The sequence below is a fragment of the Mesoplodon bidens genome, assembly GCF_964165515.1.
Source record: "Mesoplodon bidens genome assembly, chromosome: X".
NCBI classification, from domain to species: Eukaryota; Metazoa; Chordata; class Mammalia; order Artiodactyla; family Ziphiidae; genus Mesoplodon; species Mesoplodon bidens.
Genome location: NC_138163.1, coordinates 119,511,686 through 119,531,590, shown reverse-complemented (window position 1 = coordinate 119,531,590; position 19,905 = coordinate 119,511,686). Strand labels below are relative to the sequence as shown.

Sequence of the window (19,905 nt, the reverse complement as noted above, 5' to 3'; positions counted from 1 at the left end):
CTCAGTTATAAAGAAAATGTTGCAGATTCTGGAAAATGCTAATGTCCTTTTTAGCCATAAGTATTATCTTGATTGCAGTGCTTCAGAATTGCCCAACTTCATTATCTGAGCATAGCCAGCCTGACGCCTTCTTCTCAAATAGACAATTATGATCAATTAAGCACTTTCAGGCCTTATAGAATACTTAATTTTATTAGTCAATTATTTGTGCTTTGAAAGAGTTAATGGTAGCTACCCAAGCCATTATTAGAAATTAGAATGTCCCAAAATAGAAAGGCTATTTCCTTTGTGTATGGCACTGCAGTGGAAAATGCCAAGCATAGTTTTTACTGAGTTAAAGGGTGAGGGAGGGCGGGGTGGGGGAGAAAGTTACATGTAAATCATTTAGCCATTAACCTAATGGGTGGATTTATAAATCCTATTACTATAAGCCCTTTTCATTTCCACTGAGGCTTGGTGCATGCTTGATCCCACTAATGTAAAATTCATTCCGTCTAAGTGATTACTGGAGTAAGACACTTTGAGTCAATTTTCATCAGGTTGTGCGAAACTTGCCTGAGTGCCGATGTTCACTACAGGGCGGACGTAGTTTGGCCGTGTCTTCATTAGCCCCCCAGATGAGTTATGTGAGGAGTCAATCAGGGAACCAAATCTTGGTGCCTTTTGACATGTCTGTGTTCTTCTGTGAGGGAAATACATTGAAGGGGCCGAAAATACCCAGCTCCAAAGCAAGAGGCAAGACCTTTGGGTGGGGTTTTTCTAGTCTCATGGACATTACGTGGATTCCAGGAAATTGGAAAGCTCTATTTTTATGGCTAATTGGAACATCTCCAGCGATACTTATACTTAAATGAATCGAAATTTCAAAATTGATGAAACACATGGACCCTTTTCCTAGAAAAATGCATATAGGCACACATTCAAATTTCTCCTTACAGTTTCGGGATTTTCAGATTTTTTGACCTTAGGTTAATATCTCCTGCTCTAGTTTCAATCTTGTTGTCTGAGGGATTTTTTTTCTCCCCCTGAGAATTTAATATTTAAGAATGTAGGCTCGTACTTGAACTCTTGTGTCTGTGAGTAGATTTGGCTCAAGTTTGCTTTAAAGCCAGCTCTACAAGCTCTCCAGGCTCCTGTGTCAGGTATAGTCCCACGTATGGCAATAATGCACATATATGCAAGTGAAACATATAAGACGTGAGTTTCTAGACTGGAAGTTGGAGTGGAGGAGGAATAGAGTATAAGAATGTTGTGAAAGGAAGGTTTCTTTGAAGGTGAAAACAGTTTTTTAAAAGTCAGAATGTAAAGTGGATTTTTAAAAATCCACAAGATGAGTAAATATTTTGGGGCAAGAAATTGGAAGACAAGGGAGAAGTTCAGTTTTCATTTCACATATTCAGCGCCGTAGTTTGTGGTTTTTTAAGTTTTTAGATCAAAATTAGGGCCCTGTCAGATTTTAGGGCAGTAATTGAAAGATACTCATAAATATCATTAAATGTGTTTGTTGGGTAGGGGAAACCTTTCAGAAAGCTTTGTTTAGTCAACGTGTTTTATATTCCTTACACATGAGCTATCAGAAGGTTATGTTGTAAATTAAGGATTTAAAACAAAATCAGTCTATCTGGAAACGAGTTGTATGGGAGACGTACACTGTTTCAGTCAAGTTTATAATTAACGGGCCTTTATCACTGGGGTAGAAAATCATTTCTCTTGAGTGAATATTTGTTTATTTAACATGCATTGTATTTGAAGGTGGGATTAAAACTGATTTACTATTCATTTCTTGCATGGAAAGAGCTAGCATTTAAATGTGTGCTGTGTGTGGGTTTAATAGCTGCTTTCTATAACCAGCTTTAGGGTCCTGTTGTTGTGGAGATGCATTTATCAATCCATGGCTTTGCTTCTTTTCTTCTTCTCACGCTGGACCACTTGGGTTTGCCTCCTTTTACTAGAGCCTAAGAAATAAATATGCATTGAATTACTGCTACATGCCAGGCATTGTGTTAGGTTTAATGGCAAAGACATGATCTCTGCTTATAATTTGCTTATAGTTTCTTTTTATTTTTTAAATAAATTGATTGATTGATTGATTGATTTTTGGCTGTGTTGGGTCTTCGTTTCTGTGCGAGGGCTTTCTCTAGTTGCGGCGAGCGGGGGCCACTCTTCATCACGGTGCGCGGGCCTCCCACTGTCGCGGCCTCTCTCGTTGCGGAGCACAGGCTCCAGACACGCAGGCTCAGTAGTTGTGGCTCATGGGCCCAGTTGCTCCGCGGCATGTGGGATCTTCCCAGACCAGGGCTCGAACCCGTGTCCCCTGCATTGGCAGGCAGATTCTCAACCACTGCGCCACCAGGGAAGCCCCTGCTTATAGTTTCTTAATCTTACCTTTTCTAATAGAGTTGTATGCTGTGGTTTACACAGAATAATTTGGGGGCTACATTGGACTAACATTCTCATTAGTATCATTGGATTGGGGAGGCCAGAGAGGCTTTTCAGGTGGTGTGAAGTTCCTTGTAAAATAAAGGAACTTCATGTTTTAGTTGGAGGGGCCATTTATTATGTTTGGAGCTGGTGAAGGTTTGGAGGAGACGGTTGGGATTTAGAATGAATGCTTGTGGAACAGACAATTGAATATGGGCCTGGAGAGAGAAAATGTTGAGTTATCAGTATAATGTCACTGATTCTCAGCCAGGGGCAGTTATGCTCCTCAGGAATCATTTGGCAATATCTGGAGAAAATTTTGGTCAAAACTGAAGAGTGTATGTGTGTGTCTGTGCACACGTATGCATGTGCATGCATACTACTGGCGTCTAGTGGGTAGAGGCCAGGGCCAGCCTCCCATGACAAAGAATTATCCAGCCTAAATGTCAGTAGTGCTGAGGATGAGAAACACTGGCGTGTGTGTGTGTGTACAGATGTGCATGTATTCTCCTGGGGCAGGGGAGCAGGGGGATCTCAGGACAAGGTGTCAGATGTTTTATATACTGTAAATGTGCCCACCCACTTAAATGAAGTGCATAAAGTTATATGCAGACAACTCGTGAGAGCTTATGTATTTCTAGTTATTTTACGACCACGTGGCCTTCAAAAGCACCCTAGAATATGGCAATAGAGTCTTATAATGATAGTTATCTTTGTTGGATATATTAGTGCCTCCGTTTCATAACACTAAAGAAATGAATGTGCTACAAAGTCAAAGCAGCCAGATATAAGGAAGAGATATTGCTACTTGTCAAACTTGGATTCTAGATTTTTAGATCTGGGAGGAATCCCAACCTCTTAATTTTATAAATGAGAATGCTAAGACCTAGAGGGGGAAACCAACTTGTTCGCAAATCACTTACCTAGTAATTGGCAGTTTTAAACCAGTACTCAGATTTCAGACCCCTGACTTTTTAATTTTTTGAACTCATATTTGTATAACGTTTTATCTTTGTACAGCATGTTTTCAGCATACAGTTCTTCTTATTACCACCTAGCTCTGGGGACTAGGTGGTAGTATTATCGCAGTTTTAAAGAAGGTAAAGCTAAGGTTTAAAGGCAGTAGAGAGCCCAGTGTCATGGGAATGGTGGAGACAGAAAGTAGGGTGCTTATTAAATCCATAGCCCTTGCTCCCTGAACATCTTAGAGAGAAGACACACATCTAAGAATAACAGAATAGGAAGATAGGAAAAAGGCAATCTAATATAATGAAGATGAAATAAAAGATGTTTGCCAAGCAGGAGAACTGAGTATCACTGAGTCCTGCTTGGAAACTGCTGAAACCGGGAATAGGGAAAGCTTAGATAATGGTTGGATTACCAAATATCATAATATTTATATTTCTTCTACTTTTCTCTTCCCCATCCTTCAAAACCATTCATTTTGCTACCCCTATTATGCTAATGTATTACAAAAAGTTTCCAGTTTATTTCTAATTTTATGTCATCAGTAACAGAAGAATCCTAAAGCCATTTGAGATTTCACTTGTCATTCTGTTCGTGCGTTATTTGTTTCGAATTTGACCTTAACCCAGAATTTGCTTATCTTAGAAGATTCCCATTTTGTTTAGTTTCTGCATCAGATATCAAAGTGGGTTTCTTGTTAGTAGATATTACTATAATAGATGTATGCTTTTGGAGTAAGAGCTTGAAATTTTATATTTTTTTTAACTGTGGGAAGTTGGTGTTTTCTCTCTCATTTAATATTAATAAGTACCGTTTGGGACTTCCCTGGTGGCGCAGTGGTTAAGAATTCGCCTGCCAATGCAGGGGACACGGGTTCCATCCCTGGTCGGGGAAGATCCCACATGCCACGGAGCAACTAAGCCCGTGCACCACAACTACTGAGCCTGTGCTCTAGAGCCCGCGAGCCACACAACTACTGAGCCCACGTGCCACAGCTATTGAAGCCTGTGCGCCTAGAGCCCGTGCTCTGCAACAAGGGAAGACACCACAGTGAGAAGCCTGCGCACCGCAACGAAGAGTAGCCCCCGCTCGCTGCAACTAGAGAAAGCCTGCGCACAGCAACGAAGACCCAACAGAGCCAAAAAAAAAAAAAAAAAAAAAGGCACTGTTTTAGTCTGTAATGCCATCTAAAATCATTTTATAACCTTTGAGTGCATGCATGGCAAGACACTAGTATTCTGTTCTAACAAAAAATAAAGACCCTGGCCTTGTTAGGAGAACCTGTAACCACACACCTCAGTCGTAGTTGATCTTAGGTGGCTGCTGTTGTTTATCCTGGTGTGACAAACATGCTTTGTGCTTAGTAAACCGCATCATGGGTGTGTTCCTGAACACATTTTCTTTAGGAAGCAATTTTTTGAAATACACTTCACATTTCCTTTTTAGTCCCCACCATCCTTCCCCAGTCTTCAGAGGCTCAGACTGGGGCTAAAACACCTTTTCGTGTTATTTTCATGACTGCTCTCCCCACCCCCAGCCCCACTCCTTTCCTGTTCCCCCCTCCTCTTTTCCCCCAACGGCACTGCTCTGCAAAGCCTGCAGTGATTGATATGATGGCAGTGCTGTCATTCTTCTTAACCAAAAAAAAAGTCATTTTTGTTCTAGTTATTTTAATAGCGTCCCATTAAAGATGTATTGCTGACTGAAATGCCGGCATGAAGGGCTCTCGCTGAGCTGAGCCCAGGAATTAAGAAGTCAGGAAATCGGCTGCTGCATTGCAAGAGCCTTGTGTGACACCGAATCTCCTGATTGGGGAGATCATTACTGCTATTATGACTCGACTTGCGTAGGAATTTTAAATTCCATCTGAATGTCAGTAATAACCCTCTTAGCAAATTATCCTGAATAAAATCACGAAGGCATTTTATATAATAGGTGTTGAATTACTGGATAGATTTGCTAATTAAATACTCTTTGTTCTGCTGCAGTTGACATTACAGGGTAAGATCTTGAACAATTATTCTCAACAGCTGTACTTTGTTAAGGGAAAAATTAACCACAAAGTTTATTTTTTTACACTTGAAGTTGGCAGATTTTTGAAATGTGCTTGAAAAAATTCCATCATCCAATTGGTAATGAGTAGATAAATATGCAGGTGTTGCTGTGAAATCAGATAACTGCAGACTGCCTTATTAATGAATTTAGCAAGCCTTTATAGCCCTGTGTTCTAGCTGCTGGCACTTAGAAAGTGATTTTCTGTCAGAATGGGTAGCTTTAATATTAAGCTTGTCACTTTGAAGTGAACTTATGAACGGTTATCTTGTAATCACTGTACCTTGTGTCCAGTACACCTTTCAGGATACCTGTGGGTTTTTTTTTTTAATGCATTTCCTTAATGGGGAAAATATCTGTAATGTATAAGTTTTTGATTGTTGGCTTCCAGAACATTCATGTGGTATGGGCCTTTTAACAAGGCAGTGAGACACAATGAAAAAAAATGAGACATAAGGTCCAGCTTCCAGATCAAGCTGTTGATTAGCTCTGTTACTTTGGGCAAAATCGTAGAGCCTAGTTTTCCTCATCTGTAAAATGGGGTTTATAATAGCGCCTACTCATCAGGATTATTCATTCAGCATTCTACAAATATTCATTAATAGCTACCATGTACCAGGGCCTCTGCTAGATAATAAGAGTTTGGTAACCCACAGGAAAAATGGTGGTTAAAAGTATTGTCAGAAGTTGGTACAACCTCTTTGGAGACCTGTTTGGCTATATTCATCAAAAATGTAAAAACACACAACCTTTGATCCAATAAGCCGTCTTGTAGGAGTTTATCTCATTACTGGCAGATTGGCAAATTACATGTATATAAGGATTATTATTATTATTTTTTTTTCGGTACGCGGGCCTCTCACTGTTGTGGCCTCTCCCGTTGCGGAGCACAGGCTGTGGATGCGCAGGCTCAGCGGCCATGGCTTACGGGCCCAGCCGCTCCGCGGCATGTGGGATCTTCCCAGACTGGGGCACGAACCCGTGTCCCCTGCATCGGCAGGCGGACTCTCAACCACTGTGCCACCAGGGAAGCCCTAAGGATTATTTATTAAAGTGTGTTTATGAAGGTAAGGATTAGGAACCACCTACGTTCATTAATAGAGCCCTAGTTAAATCATGCTTGAGTCATACAATGGAATACTATGTAGTCGTTAAAAAAAAGAATAAGGCAGCTCTTTGTGTGTGGGTATGGAATAATCTCTAAAATAAAGTATTAGGTGAAAAAAGCAGTTGCGGTATGTATAGTCTTTATAGTTTGCTTAATTTTCTTTCATTTTTTGCAAAGCATCCACTGAGAGGTTTCTGCCACCAAAGGGGAACTCATTTTAGTAGCAGCCCTCAGATTGTTTGTGGACATGGTTGTGAGTTGGTGGAAGGACAGCATGAGGGTGGGTGGTGGATCTGAAAGGTGAACGTTGCCACTTCATGTTGGAGGTGCACTCAGGGATGACACAGTAGGTTTGGTTCACAGTGCAAAAGGAGAGCAGAAGAAATCCGTTAGTGCATATATGGAATTGGAGTCAGAGGTTGACAGATTGCTCCTGAGGTGGTGTGCTTAGCAGGGAATGCTTACCTGGTGCGGTTGCCGTTGTGATGAGGAAAGCCAAGCCTAGCAAGGTGGAAGGGGCACAGGGTGAAGAGAACTCATGATCAGTAGTTTTGTCCTCACTGTGATTAACTTGACTTGGGTTGATCACATTATTGCCCTTTTCCCAAAGGAATTGTCAGGTATTCTCCCACAGTGCATTTCCCTGTAATTTATATGTTAAGAAATGAAGATGAAGTGGAAGAGAGTGAATGTGTTTTATGAGTTAACTGGATTTTAGTGTCTAGTAGAAGAGTGACTGGGATTACTACGAGACCTATCAGTCAACTAGCCAACAGATTTTCGAGTGCCTGTTAGATGTGAAGCGCAAACATGTGCTCTGACCTCCAGGAGCTTGTGGTCTAGTTGGGTAGGAGACAAACTGTCAGCTAAAAACTGTTTCCAGGGACTTCCCTGGCAGTCCAGTGGTTGGGACTCCGCCTTCCAGTGCAGGGGTGCAAGTTCAATCCCTGGTTGGGGAGCTAAGATCCCACATGCCTTGCGGCCAAAAGGCCAGAACATAAAACAGAAGCAATATTGTAACAAATTCAATAAAGACTTAAAAAAAATGGTCCACATCAAAACAAAAAAATCTTAAAAGAAAGATTGGGATTACCATGATTATCTTAGTCCAGTGGTCCTTAACCCTGCCTGCAACATAAGAATAATCTTGAGAGCTGTTTAAAAAAAAATTGCTGGGGCCAGCTCTTGGCATTTTTTTAAAAGATCCCCGGGTGATTCCACTGTACAGCCACTATGGAAACCATTGGTTAGCCTGATCAGTATTCACCACCCCCAGGGCAGGGGAAGGTCTTCCTTTCCCAAGAACATATGACACTGAACTCATGCACAACATTAGGAGACAGTACTACAGAGGAGGCAGGCAATGGAAATGGAACGTAAGGGGTAGATATAAAAGATACTCAAAGGCCAGGATTTACAGGGATCTGTAATATAAAGGACAAGAAGGGCAGAAACAACACCATGACGTTTGAGCTTAGTTGACAAGAAAGACTTGGAGGTAGGAAAAAGAAATATAAATGAAGTAAATCTTCTATCTGGGTCATTGGAAGAGTGACTCCTGGTTTAGATTGATGCCTTGAAAGATGGATGCTTGTCTAGAAACAATAGCGTGCAGTGACTCAGGCCCCACGCTCTGGAGTCAGAGCGCCTGGGTTCGTATCTTTGCTCTGTCACTTACTAGGAGAAATTAGTTCTCTTCTCTTTGCTTTTTGCATCTAACAAGTAACGGTATTAATAGTGGCTGTCTTGGGGCCCTTAGAGAATGAAATGAAGAAATGCACGAGATGCTCATAGCAGAGCATCTTTCCCATATATTTTACACATACACACATATAATGAGTGCTGAGGATGTTGTATTACTCTTTTGAAGAGGCCTTCATTTGTAAAATATGTTTTACTTCTGATCTAGTCCAAGATAATTTATGTCTGTTTTTATTTACAGCTACATTATAACCTGTATGCCTCTAGTCTTACAGCCGCATAGGCCTGGGGACAGACCTATCTACAGATACTATCTACTATATATGTTTGTCTTTATTTACTGAACGTTTATTGAGCCCCACCTTTGCACTGGGCACTGTACTAGCTCCAGGGATATATAGTAAAGATCTACATATATTTTTTTAACTTTTTAAATTAAGATCCTGAATACCGTAAGAATTGCTGGATTTGAAATGCTTGGTCAAGCTTTTTTTTAGCCATGTAGTTCTATTTAAATATTAATAGCAAGAAGAGTTTGCCTTTATGCCATATTGTAACAGGATATTTTATTCATATTTATTAAAGATAGATCTTTACGTAGATCTGCTTACATAGATCTTACATAGATCTTTACAGCAAATCTGCTCACGTATCTCTGCCTGAGAGTGTAGAGGCAAACTGATTTTTAGATTACGTTGATGATGTTGTTTTGAGGGTCGTAGTTAGAAAACCATCAAGAGCTTTAAAAATATATGGGAATGACAAATCATTGGGTTACCTATCTCTGTCAGCATATATTGAGGTTTTTGTAATTATATAATGCATTAATCTTGACTTTTTTATTTCATTTAGATTTTGATGCATACGAAAGAGATGGTACAGAAGGTAATGCTGAGCATTTTCATCATTCAGTGATTCTTAGATATCATACCTGGTGACGTTTTTGTATTCAAGGAAAATTGTAACCCAGAGTGGAAATGGCTTCTTAGGATGCCTAGTTTATGTTTATAATCCCTCCTAATGGATTATAGCCTTTTTCTTTTACTAACACTGATATGATCTAGCCGCTGCTTGAAGCCTGTATGTGAGTGTTTCTAGCAAATTAGTAACAGTGCTAATTAGAGCTTACTTCCAGGCCTTTATACTGTACGTGCTCTAGTGTTGTTTGTTATGATTGATTTTTTTGACAATTCATATTCTACTAAATACTATTTGAAACTGTTAAGAATTTAATATGGATTTGTGCCCCTGAATTGAAAAAACCCGTTTTGTTTCTGCTTCATAAATTGCCATGACCACTGAGCATGTGGGACAGTGGGTAAATATAGACCCCCCTTTCCTAGTCTCTTATCTTTTTGAAACTAGATACTTCCCCTGCCACTCCACTCTCTGTTATAAGAAAATTAGGGAGATTTTCTTAATGTGGCAGTGCTTGCCTTTCTGGTTTACTGGGGCTTAGTCTTTGACTGTGCAGTGACAATATGGGTAAGAAGAAACGTAAACTCTTGAAAAATCATCCGGAACCTGTAGTTTCTATAGTATGGAAAATCTTGAGTTTCACTGGGTGTGTGATGGTCACAGTGTTTTTGTTGTTAACTTTTATGATACTTGCTTTTCATTAGATGAATCTTGAAGTTATTTATGGAGATACAGATTCAATTATGATCAACACCAATAGCACCAATCTGGAAGAAGTGTTTAAATTGGGAAACAAGGTGAGATAATTTTATAAAATTATCTGTTTTAACCTGCTTTTGTTTCTAACATGGAACTTCATAAATTCCAGTTTCTGTACATCTGTGTCCTTCTGAAAATAATAATAAACTTAGTGCCTTCGATTCTTCATGCTCTGTTATATTTCTTAACCTCTACTCCAGTTGTTTGTTTTGAGGGCAAAATTCAAAGGAAATTGGTTTTTCCTTAAGTGACGGAAATGTTATACCTTTGAAAACAGTCTAAGTTTAGTAAGTTTAAGATGTGACCACATTAGTACCTATCACATTGTCATTCATAAGGAGAATTATGTCTCTAGTAGTGTTGAGATGCATTTTATACAGTGATAGATATGGATAAGTTCCTACCAACATATATACATATATCTATAATTTTTACAGGAGTACTTAAAATATATTTGAAAAGTCAAAGGGACATTTAAAAGTAATCATTTGTAGCCTCCTCATTGCAGTTCACAATTAGCAAGTGCTTTTTGAGCACTTGCTACGTTAAGATATTGTCCCAATAAACTAAAACTAAGGTACCATCTTACAAGCTAACAGCTTCCTGCCTTTCCCCCCTAAAATGCTTGAAATTTGAACTGTAGTCTTTACTTAAGAGCAAGCTTGGCATATTGTACTCATTGGACCTTGAAAAGTTGTGCATTTTCCCTAGAGGTGATGGTCTGTGCCATGACCCTATCAGTAAAGAGCAGGTGGCTGTTTCATTTATTTGTTCAGCAGGTAGTTATTTGCTTAAAGTCAAGGTGCTATGGGAGGTACAGGGAGATCTTAGACATTATTTTAATAGTCATAGTTTTACTGGCCATGTATCTAGTTGTTGGACTATCTAATCTCTAATTCAGTAGTTTGAAGGTAAGTACTTATGCATTTAGTTTTTAGATTCGAAACAGAGTATTTCATAATCTTCATAAATTTCCTGGGGCTGACACTGCCAATTTTGTCCTTTGGTTGAGTGGGATGATATAGTTATATTATTGTCTCTTTATCTTTTTATCTGTTTTTGTCCTCAGAGTTCTTGCATCATACCAAACATAATATCGTGTTCTATATAACCTGAATAAATGCCTTCTAGTCTTATGTGACTTCTAGTTTTGTTTAGATGAACTCTTGGGAATTTGCAGCATGTTCATCTTCTCCCTATTACATGTTTGAGAAGCTAGCATTAATGGTTGAAATTTTCACAGGTGAAAAGTGAAGTAAATAAGTTGTATAAACTACTTGAAATAGACATTGATGGTATTTTCAAGTCCTTGCTACTGCTGAAGAAAAAGAAGTACGCTGCTCTGGTTGTTGAGCCAACATCGGATGGGAATTACGTCACCAAACAGGAGGTGAAAGGATTAGATATAGTTAGAAGAGATTGGTGTGATCTTGCTAAAGACACTGGAAAGTGAGTTCAGTTTTCATTTTTGCTTTTGTTGTTTGTTTTTAAAAAAATTGAAGCATTAGCAGTGTGGAGAACACTTTTGATTCTGCCAAGCACAAGGACACTTCTTTTTTGTTATTGTTATCATTGCATATTAACAGTTCTTACTGATTTGGAGTGGAATTTTACAGATGGGTTAAAACTTAGAAAAAGCCAAACTTGCTCAGTAAGAAATGCTTGCTATAAGATGCATCTTACGAGTTTTAACTCATGGTGAGGGTAAGCCTTCACATTTTAGATGCTTACAGAGTTGGGTTCATCGATGTTGGCTTGTTTTTGTTTTGTTTTGCTTTACTGTTTCTTTTAGAATGTGCAGTGTGTTGTGCTCCTGAACGTTCCCAGTGCCTCCTTAGGGCCATAACTGTTAAGGTGTCCCCGTGTTGTGGCTTAAAATGTTCTGGGATTTAAAGTGGGCCATGTAGTGAGAGTTTGTTCCCGCCCATATCATTTGTGTGTAAAGATTCTTACTAATCTCAGGTGAATTTAAGAGCTAGTTCTCAAATACTGTATGTACCTCAGAAATAATAAATGTCATGACTGACCCTTAGTTTTATATTTGGGACTGAAGGTTGTGATAATAAGACCTATTTGTTTGTTTTTAGGGTCACATTAATTTATAAAGCACCCATTTTAAAAAAGACGAATCCTTAGGTAGTTTATGTACCATCTTTCCAGATAATTCCTGTTTTGTGAACCTGAACAGTTGTGAAAATAGAAGGACTTTTTTCTTTAAAGTGAAATTTTAAATTAATTTTAGTATTGCTGAATGTCAGCGTTTTTTACTTGTTTTCCAGTCTTCCTCTTGCTTTCAAGTTGGGAGACTGAGCATTTGTTGCTTCTGCAAAACTACTCTTGATTAGGCAAAGTTGATCATCTGAGTATGGGTCACTGTTAGCCTTTTATGAAATATAGTTTGAAATGCTTCATTGCCCCCAAATGTACTCAAAGATGAAACTACTTTGTATAGACTGTCGATTAGAGTGTTCTCTTCAGCTTTGTGTTTTCTAAGAAAAGATGCATCATAATAGAAGTAAATTTCTCTGAGTTAGAAATGTATTAGTAATTAAAGCTATACAAATGTTTTTGTCAGGGTTCTTTTTCTGACAAATTATAATGCAGCTGTCAAACCCTCGCTCTGCATTTTCTCAGAAATGGATAAAATATTGGCTTCCTTACTCCTTTTCTTTTTCTTTTTTTCTTTTTTTTGGGGGTCTGATAGAATAACATGAAGTTTTTGAGGCATAGCAATACAGTTAGAGAACACTGAAAAATATAATAAGGCTGAAGAAAGAAAACTTTGGAATCTTTGAGTTTTAAAAAATTTGCATAAAGAACTTTATATTCCTACTTTCCTAGCTTGTAGTCATCTCGGGCAGAGATAATATCTTGGTGCTTTATGAGGAAAGTGAAATATTTGTCTTCTCAAATTTCTCCTAAGAGTAGAACACAACTGCTTGTGAAGGTTTGTAATTGCATAAAAATATGATGGACCTCATACCGCTCTCTGTACACATGCAATGGGAAGCCTTAGCTGCCACGTTAAAAAAGGGGGTGGGGGGCTGGTCTGTGTGTTTAAGGGCAAACCTGATGTTCCAAGGTTGATAGACCTTTGACAGAGTTAATGTTAGAAAACAAATAGTAATGGGCTTTTGGACATTAACTGTCATGTTAGCTTTTAGTATGGCTCTTGTCCACATGTTAGTCTAATGGCATTTATCTTCCTTTCTCTCCTTTATTAATAAAGTATGATACTAAAAAATCAATCCATCTCTTTTTCTGCAGCTTTGTCATTGGCCAGATTCTTTCAGATCAAAGCCGGGACACAATAGTGGAAAACATTCAGAAGAGGTTAATAGAAATTGGAGAAAATGTGCTAAATGGCAGTGTCCCAGTGAGCCGGTTTGAAATTAACAAGGTAAATGTAGCATTTATTGCTGAATCCAGCTGTTGCCATGTGTTTTTCTCCTCCTTCAGATAGTTGAAAAACCACCTCATCCTTGCAATTGAAATAAATTCTAGCTAGTGATGAAAGCTGCTTAACGACTATCTCACAGACTGTGCATTAGCATACCACTCTTCCTCGCCCAGCCACTGACACTACCCTGTCTGCAGTTGGGGCCTTCTCTCTCCGTTCCTCACGGAAACCTCGTGTCCAGAGGTTCTATGGAGTGATGCAATTGATGTTTCAGGGACTTGGGAGTATTGCCTTCTTCATAGTTGTCCTAAGTTACAGTTGTTTGGGGGGCAGGCCTGTAAGCTTAGACAGAGAGCGTGTGTTTGTGTAACTTTACAGAAGGTGACCCTTAGGGGTACTTATAATCAGGAGGCGTTTTTAGACGTTGTTATTTAGAATTAAGGTGGTGCCAGCACTTTCTGTATATTCAAAGCACTTGTGTTTTTTTTTGTTAAACTATATAAATAGTTTCTCTTTATGGATAGTCTTAGTTGTTGAAAATAGGGAATATTTTTTCTTACCTAATTTGAAAAGAAAATCTTGGTTTCCCAAAGTGCTGTGTAGTACAAGATGTTAGGTTATAGATTTCTTTTTTTCCATTTAAACAGAGTATCCTTACATATTCCGAAGGTAATTTTGCAAATACCATTTTACCCGTTTTGTGATACATAAATTTTGTTGTCAAAACTCATACTAAAAAGAATTTTAATGAAACAGAATCTAATGATGGCATTAAATGGAAGTTTTAGAATTAAAACTTGTTCTTAATACCCCTATGCTAAAGTAATGCTAGTCATTTTTGCACATTACCTTACTCTTTAAAACAGTTTTACATGGTAGCAATTACAGTGTATATTATTTTGAGAGTTGTTTTCACTTAACATATACAGATTTTCCCACATTTCTGTATTAACCTTAAAAATCATTATGTTAATCTTATATTTCACTGCTACATCTTTAATTAAAATTTTTGCTTGATTATTACATTATTTATTTTTGCTATTGTTAATAACTGTATTGAACATCTTGTTCATGTCTTTTAAAAATCACTATATGATCTTTTTAAAATACATTTATTTATTTCTTTACTTTTGGCTGTGTTGGGTCTTTGTTGCTGTGCACAGGCTTTCTCTAGTTGTGGCGAGCAGGAGCTACTCTTCATTGCGGTGCGCGGGCTTCTCATTGCGGTAGCTTCTCTTGTTGCTGAGCGTGGGCTCTAGGTGTGCGGGCTTCAGTAGCTGTGGCTTGCAGGCTGCGTAATTGTGGCTCGTGGGCTCTAGATCGCAGGCTCAGTTGTTGTGGTGCATGGGCTTAGTTGCTCCGCGGCACGTGGGATCCTCCCGGATCAGGGCTCGAACCCGTGTCCCCTGCATTGGCAGGCAGATCCTTAACCATTGTGCCACCAGGGAAGTCCCCGTTTGTCTTTTTGCTTTTGGATGAATTACTTTCTTTGTTTAGATTCCTTGAAGTAAAATATTTGAGTCAAAAGATTTGAGTATCTGTGTGGCTCTTGTCAAATTGCTTTGTAAAAGAGTGATACTAATTGATAATAACAAAATGTGTGCTTCAGTTTCACCACAGATTCCCTTGTACTATAGAAGTGACATTTCATTGGTGATAATATCATGGGTGATATTTAAATAAAACATTGCTACCATAAATGGATACGAAACAGTATTTTACCGCTGGATTTAATTTGCATTTCTTTGATTCCTAGAGAGAATGAATATTTTCTATGCGTATCCTTACGCTTTGTATTTATCCTTAGTTAAGTCATTTGTTTCCTACAACTTAACTGTGATGTTTTTAATGTCACAAAAGAAGGCATTCATTTATACATGAAAAGTACAAAAAATTAGAAATAAGTAATATAAGAGGACATGTGCCTTGACACTAGCTCTTCACTTTACGTGATGCAGTGCATGCCTGTTGGCATGGAATCACTTGGGACGTTGGAAAGTGGTTTCCTTTCAGATTTTGTTTTGTCTCTTTCTCCAAAATTTGCATAAGTAAGAATTACTATTTCAGTCTTGCTTTGATCAATTTTTGCATCAGTTCTGAAGATTGAATACCTGACGCTGTCTACGTTCTTAGAAATGTGAGTCCTCTGTTGCACGGGGTTCCAGGCATGAATTTGGAAGGCTGAGTCCAAACATGACCACATTATTGGCAAAAGAACACTGAGCACGTGTCCTCTAGGGTAGTGGGCCCAGTCCGTCATGTCCTCCTGTGGGTGATGGCACAGTGTTACTAGTGTGCAGAGAAACCTAGCCGTATAGACACACTGGCCATCTCTGAGTTCTCAGGAACATTATGCAGTCTTGCTATTTTGAAGTTTTTATTATCGAAAATTTAAAACTTATACAAGGGATTACCCTGGTGGCGCAGTGGTGAAGGATCCGCCTGCCGATGCATGGGACACAGGTTTGATCCCTGGTCTGGGAAGATCCCACATGCTGAGGAGCAACTAAGCCCGCGAGCCACAACTACTGAGCCCACGTGCCACAACTACTGAGCCCACGTGCCACAACTACTGAGGCTCATGCAACTAGAGCCCGTGCTCCGCAACAAGGGAACCACCACAACGAGAAGCCTGCGCACCGTGACGAAGAGTAGCCCCCGCTTGCTGCAACTAGAGGAAGCCTGTGCACAGCATTGAAGACCCAGCACAGCCAAAAATAAAATAAATAAATTTTTTTTAAAAAGTAAACAAAAGTAAAGGGAAGAACATCATGAACCCCCATGTAGCCATCACTCAGCTTCAATAGTTATCAACTTAAAGTGACGTTTATTATTACTAACAATACTAGTTAATAATTAGTGTGATTCGGGATGTGCATATATTTTCATGTGGCAGGACTGAAACCGACTGTCTTTGTATTCTCCATTTCACTTGGCATAGTAGCTGGCAAATAATAGTTGTTCAGTGAGCATTAAAAGAATTCCTTTGCCTGTTTAATCATCCATTCATCAAACATGGAGTACATCTTATGTGCACAGTGCTAGATTCTGGGATATAAAGTAGAATAAGCAAAACCTGGTTGGTATTTTCAAGATGTTAATGGTCTAGCAAAGATATTTACTGTCACATGCTCTTATACTTTTTTTTTTTTTTTTTTTTTTTTTTTGCGGTAGGCGGGCCTCTCACTGTTGTGGCCTCTCCCCCTGCGGAGCACAGGCTCCGGACGCGCAGGCCCAGCGGCCATGGCTCACGGGCCCAGCCGCTCCGCGGCATGTGGGATCCCCCCAGACCGGGGCACGAACCCGTGTCCCCTGCATCGGCAGGCGGACTCCCAACCACTGCGCCACCAGGGAAGCCCCTGCTCTTATACTTTTTTTAAGTAAAGAAGAATTTCTTCAGTGTCGATGAAAGTAGAGTCAATTCTGATGAAAGCGCTCTCTATATCATAGTTACTCCTGTGTCAGTTTACATTAAGCTTTTTATATATCAAGAGTGACTGTCTTAATTAACATTTGTCTGAATACCTGTACTGTTTAAAACTTGTGAGTAAATCAGTATTTACATTTTGTCACTTGCAAAGGAGAGTGGAATCGAAGAGTCCATGCATGTGACTGGTTGTCTTATGATAAGATATTGATTAGGTTAGATTAGATTAGATTAGATTGATTTTGTGGGTATTGGTGGGCTTGAAAATGGGAGGTTAGCATAGGGTGGAGGGGTGAAGTGGTGAGATTTACCTTTGTGGAGATTTAAGCCCTTGTTGCCAAAAGCAACTGAAAAACACTGTGTGTGATTTTTCTGAACTGCCGCAATTTTAGCTTAAATATGTTTCATAAAGTAACACAAAATACTTCACAGCTGATTTGTATAGCCCTGGCTAACTTGAGCCTAAACCACCAGGAAGCATTTTTTGAAAAATCAAGCCTTCTGAAACTAGGCTGTAAAATCCCCAAATAGTCCCAATCTAATAATTGGAAAGTATGTCAGATGAAATTCAGAATTTCTTAACATTGCACTGAAGTATAGTCAATTGAAGAAGAGAACGGTTTTCTTAAGTAGAGTTATATTGATTAAAATTTCTATGCAGTATTACCCGTCCAAGTCAATCAAGACTTCACATAATGCAGGTTTGAGAAGATTTAAATACTTAGAGAGGCTTCTAGGCACTCTCCTACACTGAGTGTATGATTTAGAAAGTGTACAGAACAGGGGGATGTGCAGCCATGTTTGAGGACCTGCTTTATTCTACTACAGTAGTTCTCAAATTTCCTGATCTCGGGACATTTTCACACTCTTAAAATAGTTGGGGACTGCAAGAGCTTTTGTTTATGTAGCTTATGTTGATATTTACTGTTAGAAATTAAAACTGACAAGTTTTAAAAGCATTTATTAGTTTATTTAAAAATATCAGTAAACCCATTATATGTTTACAAAAATAAAAAAAATTTTAAATTAATTAATTTATTTTTGGCTGTGTTGGGTCTTCGTTGTTGCGCGTGAGCTTCCTCTAGTTGCGGCGAGTGGGGGCTACTCTTCGTTGCGGTGCTTGGGCCTCTCATTGTGGCTTCTCGTTGCGGAGCACGGGCTCTATGTGCACGGGCTTCAGTAGTTGTGGTTCGTGGGCTCACTAGTTGTGGCTCGCGGGCTCTAGGCGCACAGGCTTCAGTAGTTGTGGCACGCGGGCTCAGTAGTTGTGGCTCGCAGGCTCTAGAGCGCAGGCTTAGTAGTTGTGGCGCATGGGCTTAGTTGCTCCGCGGCATATGGGATCTTCCCGGACCAGGGCTCAAACCCATGTCCCCTGCATTGGCAGGCGGATTCTTAACCACTGTGCCACCAGGGAAGTCCCACAAAAATAAAATTTTTTCATGAAAAATAACTATATATTTCAAAACAAAGAAAAATTAGCCAGAGGAATGGTGTTATTTTGCAATTTTGCAAATCTTGTTAATGTCTAGTTTAGTAGAAGACATCCACATTCTTATATCTGCTTGTGCATCCAATCTGTTGTGATGTGTGGTGTTGGTTGAAGCATAGGAAGAAAGTCAAGTTTCACAGAAATATGTAGTTGGAAAAAGGAAAAGTATTTCAGAATTTTTAAAGATAGTTGTGTGTATTCTTCTTTGATTCTACACCAGTACTCCATAAGTGGTATTGTCTTCAAGGTTATTTGTATTGTGGAAATAGGAAACCATATCAATGAACTTTTCATACTCTTACATTAAAATCTTTTCATCTGTGCGGTGCTTTGAATGGATCTTTTACCCATGTGTGATGTTACGCACTTGTAATTTATTAAATGTTGGTTCCCTGAGTTTTACAGATCTTCCAAAATATTGATACATTTCATTGTATATTAACAAAAACCACATTTTAAAATATTCCTACTCATCAGAAGGGTCTTTAAGTATTGGAAAGCTGTCAGGCTCACAGGAGTGGAAGCAGAATTTCCAAAATTCTGATTTGTGCTTGATAGCTTCAATATTATCATAGGTAATATATACTGTCAGGTGTTTTCCTTGAAGTGGCAGGCTCACTTGGTTCTTTTTGAGTGATTGTCTGCCAGGTACTCAAGTTAGAATAACAGTAGTTGGCCTGCCATTCTTTCAAATAAAAATTGGGTTGAGAAAGGCAGCTAGTTTAGCTTGCAACTCAAATGGTTACACAAATGCATTTCCTCGAGCATCCTTCGTTCTTGAGTATACTGTAGATGTGCCTTGTGCATACTTCCCATTTTCTCACACAAAATATTAGCTTTCTACTCAAGGGTCAAGAACTTAAAAAGACTGTGAGCGTGTCATGGTGATGAATACAATGAGTATTAGTGCAGTTTGGTGCTGCTGCCCAGGTTCATGTTTATAGGGCATCAGCACCTTTACTGACCTTTGTTTCTATATCACCAGTGCAGATAGTATTATTAGGAAAATAGCTTTGACCTCTCCACCCCCTGAAAGGGTGTCACTAACCCCCAGGGGTCTGCAGACCACCCTTAGGTGATCTAGACATGGAGCACCCTATTCCCTGTCCTTCCTCTTGTCTTTTGAAACCCACCCCTTCCCTTTGTGCATAGTAAGTTCCAGTCCAATAGACTCTATTTTTTTTCTCACCTCTTGCTTTTAACTTTTGCTTTTTCCCTCTGCTTGAATGTTCTTGCCCCGTCATCTTTTCTTAAAATCTATTTTTTCCTTCATGTGCCAGTTCGTTTTTTCTTCCATGATTTCTGCTCTCAGATGGTAGCAATCTTTGCCTCTCTAAACTCTCAGTAACACTTAGTTTACCACTCCCTTCTGGCACATGTAGCTTATTTTAGAGAGTTTTTTTTGTGGAATGGGGAATCGTCTGCTAATGGCAGGTGACTTAGGACCAGTGACTGTCTTATTCATCTTGCAGTACTTTACAGTGCTTGAACTTAGTGAATTATTGCAGAGTGAGCGAAATAATTTCTTCTGCAAACATTTGGTTGCTACTACACACCAAGAATCGTTCTGAGCCCTCTGAATGCAGCTGTGGGCAAGGCTGACGTGTTCCTGCTCTCGTGGGGCTTACTTTCTGTGAAAAACTCAGTCACTCTGCCTTTGGAGA

General features: G+C 39.2%; 1 protein-coding gene across 2 annotated transcripts in view; it reads left to right on the top strand.

Moving 5' to 3' along the window:
* The window catches only part of POLA1 (DNA polymerase alpha 1, catalytic subunit), a 294,762-nt gene that overhangs the window by 108,514 nt on the left and 166,343 nt on the right, over positions 1–19,905 (top strand). For both annotated transcript variants that reach the window (XM_081222762.1, XM_081222763.1), the window contains exons 27-30: positions 9,101–9,133; positions 9,871–9,963; positions 11,169–11,374; positions 13,193–13,325. In XM_081222762.1, coding sequence (XP_081078888.1) covers positions 9,101–9,133; positions 9,871–9,963; positions 11,169–11,374; positions 13,193–13,325 — 465 coding nt within the window. The remainder of the gene's footprint in view (positions 1–9,100; positions 9,134–9,870; positions 9,964–11,168; positions 11,375–13,192; positions 13,326–19,905) is intronic.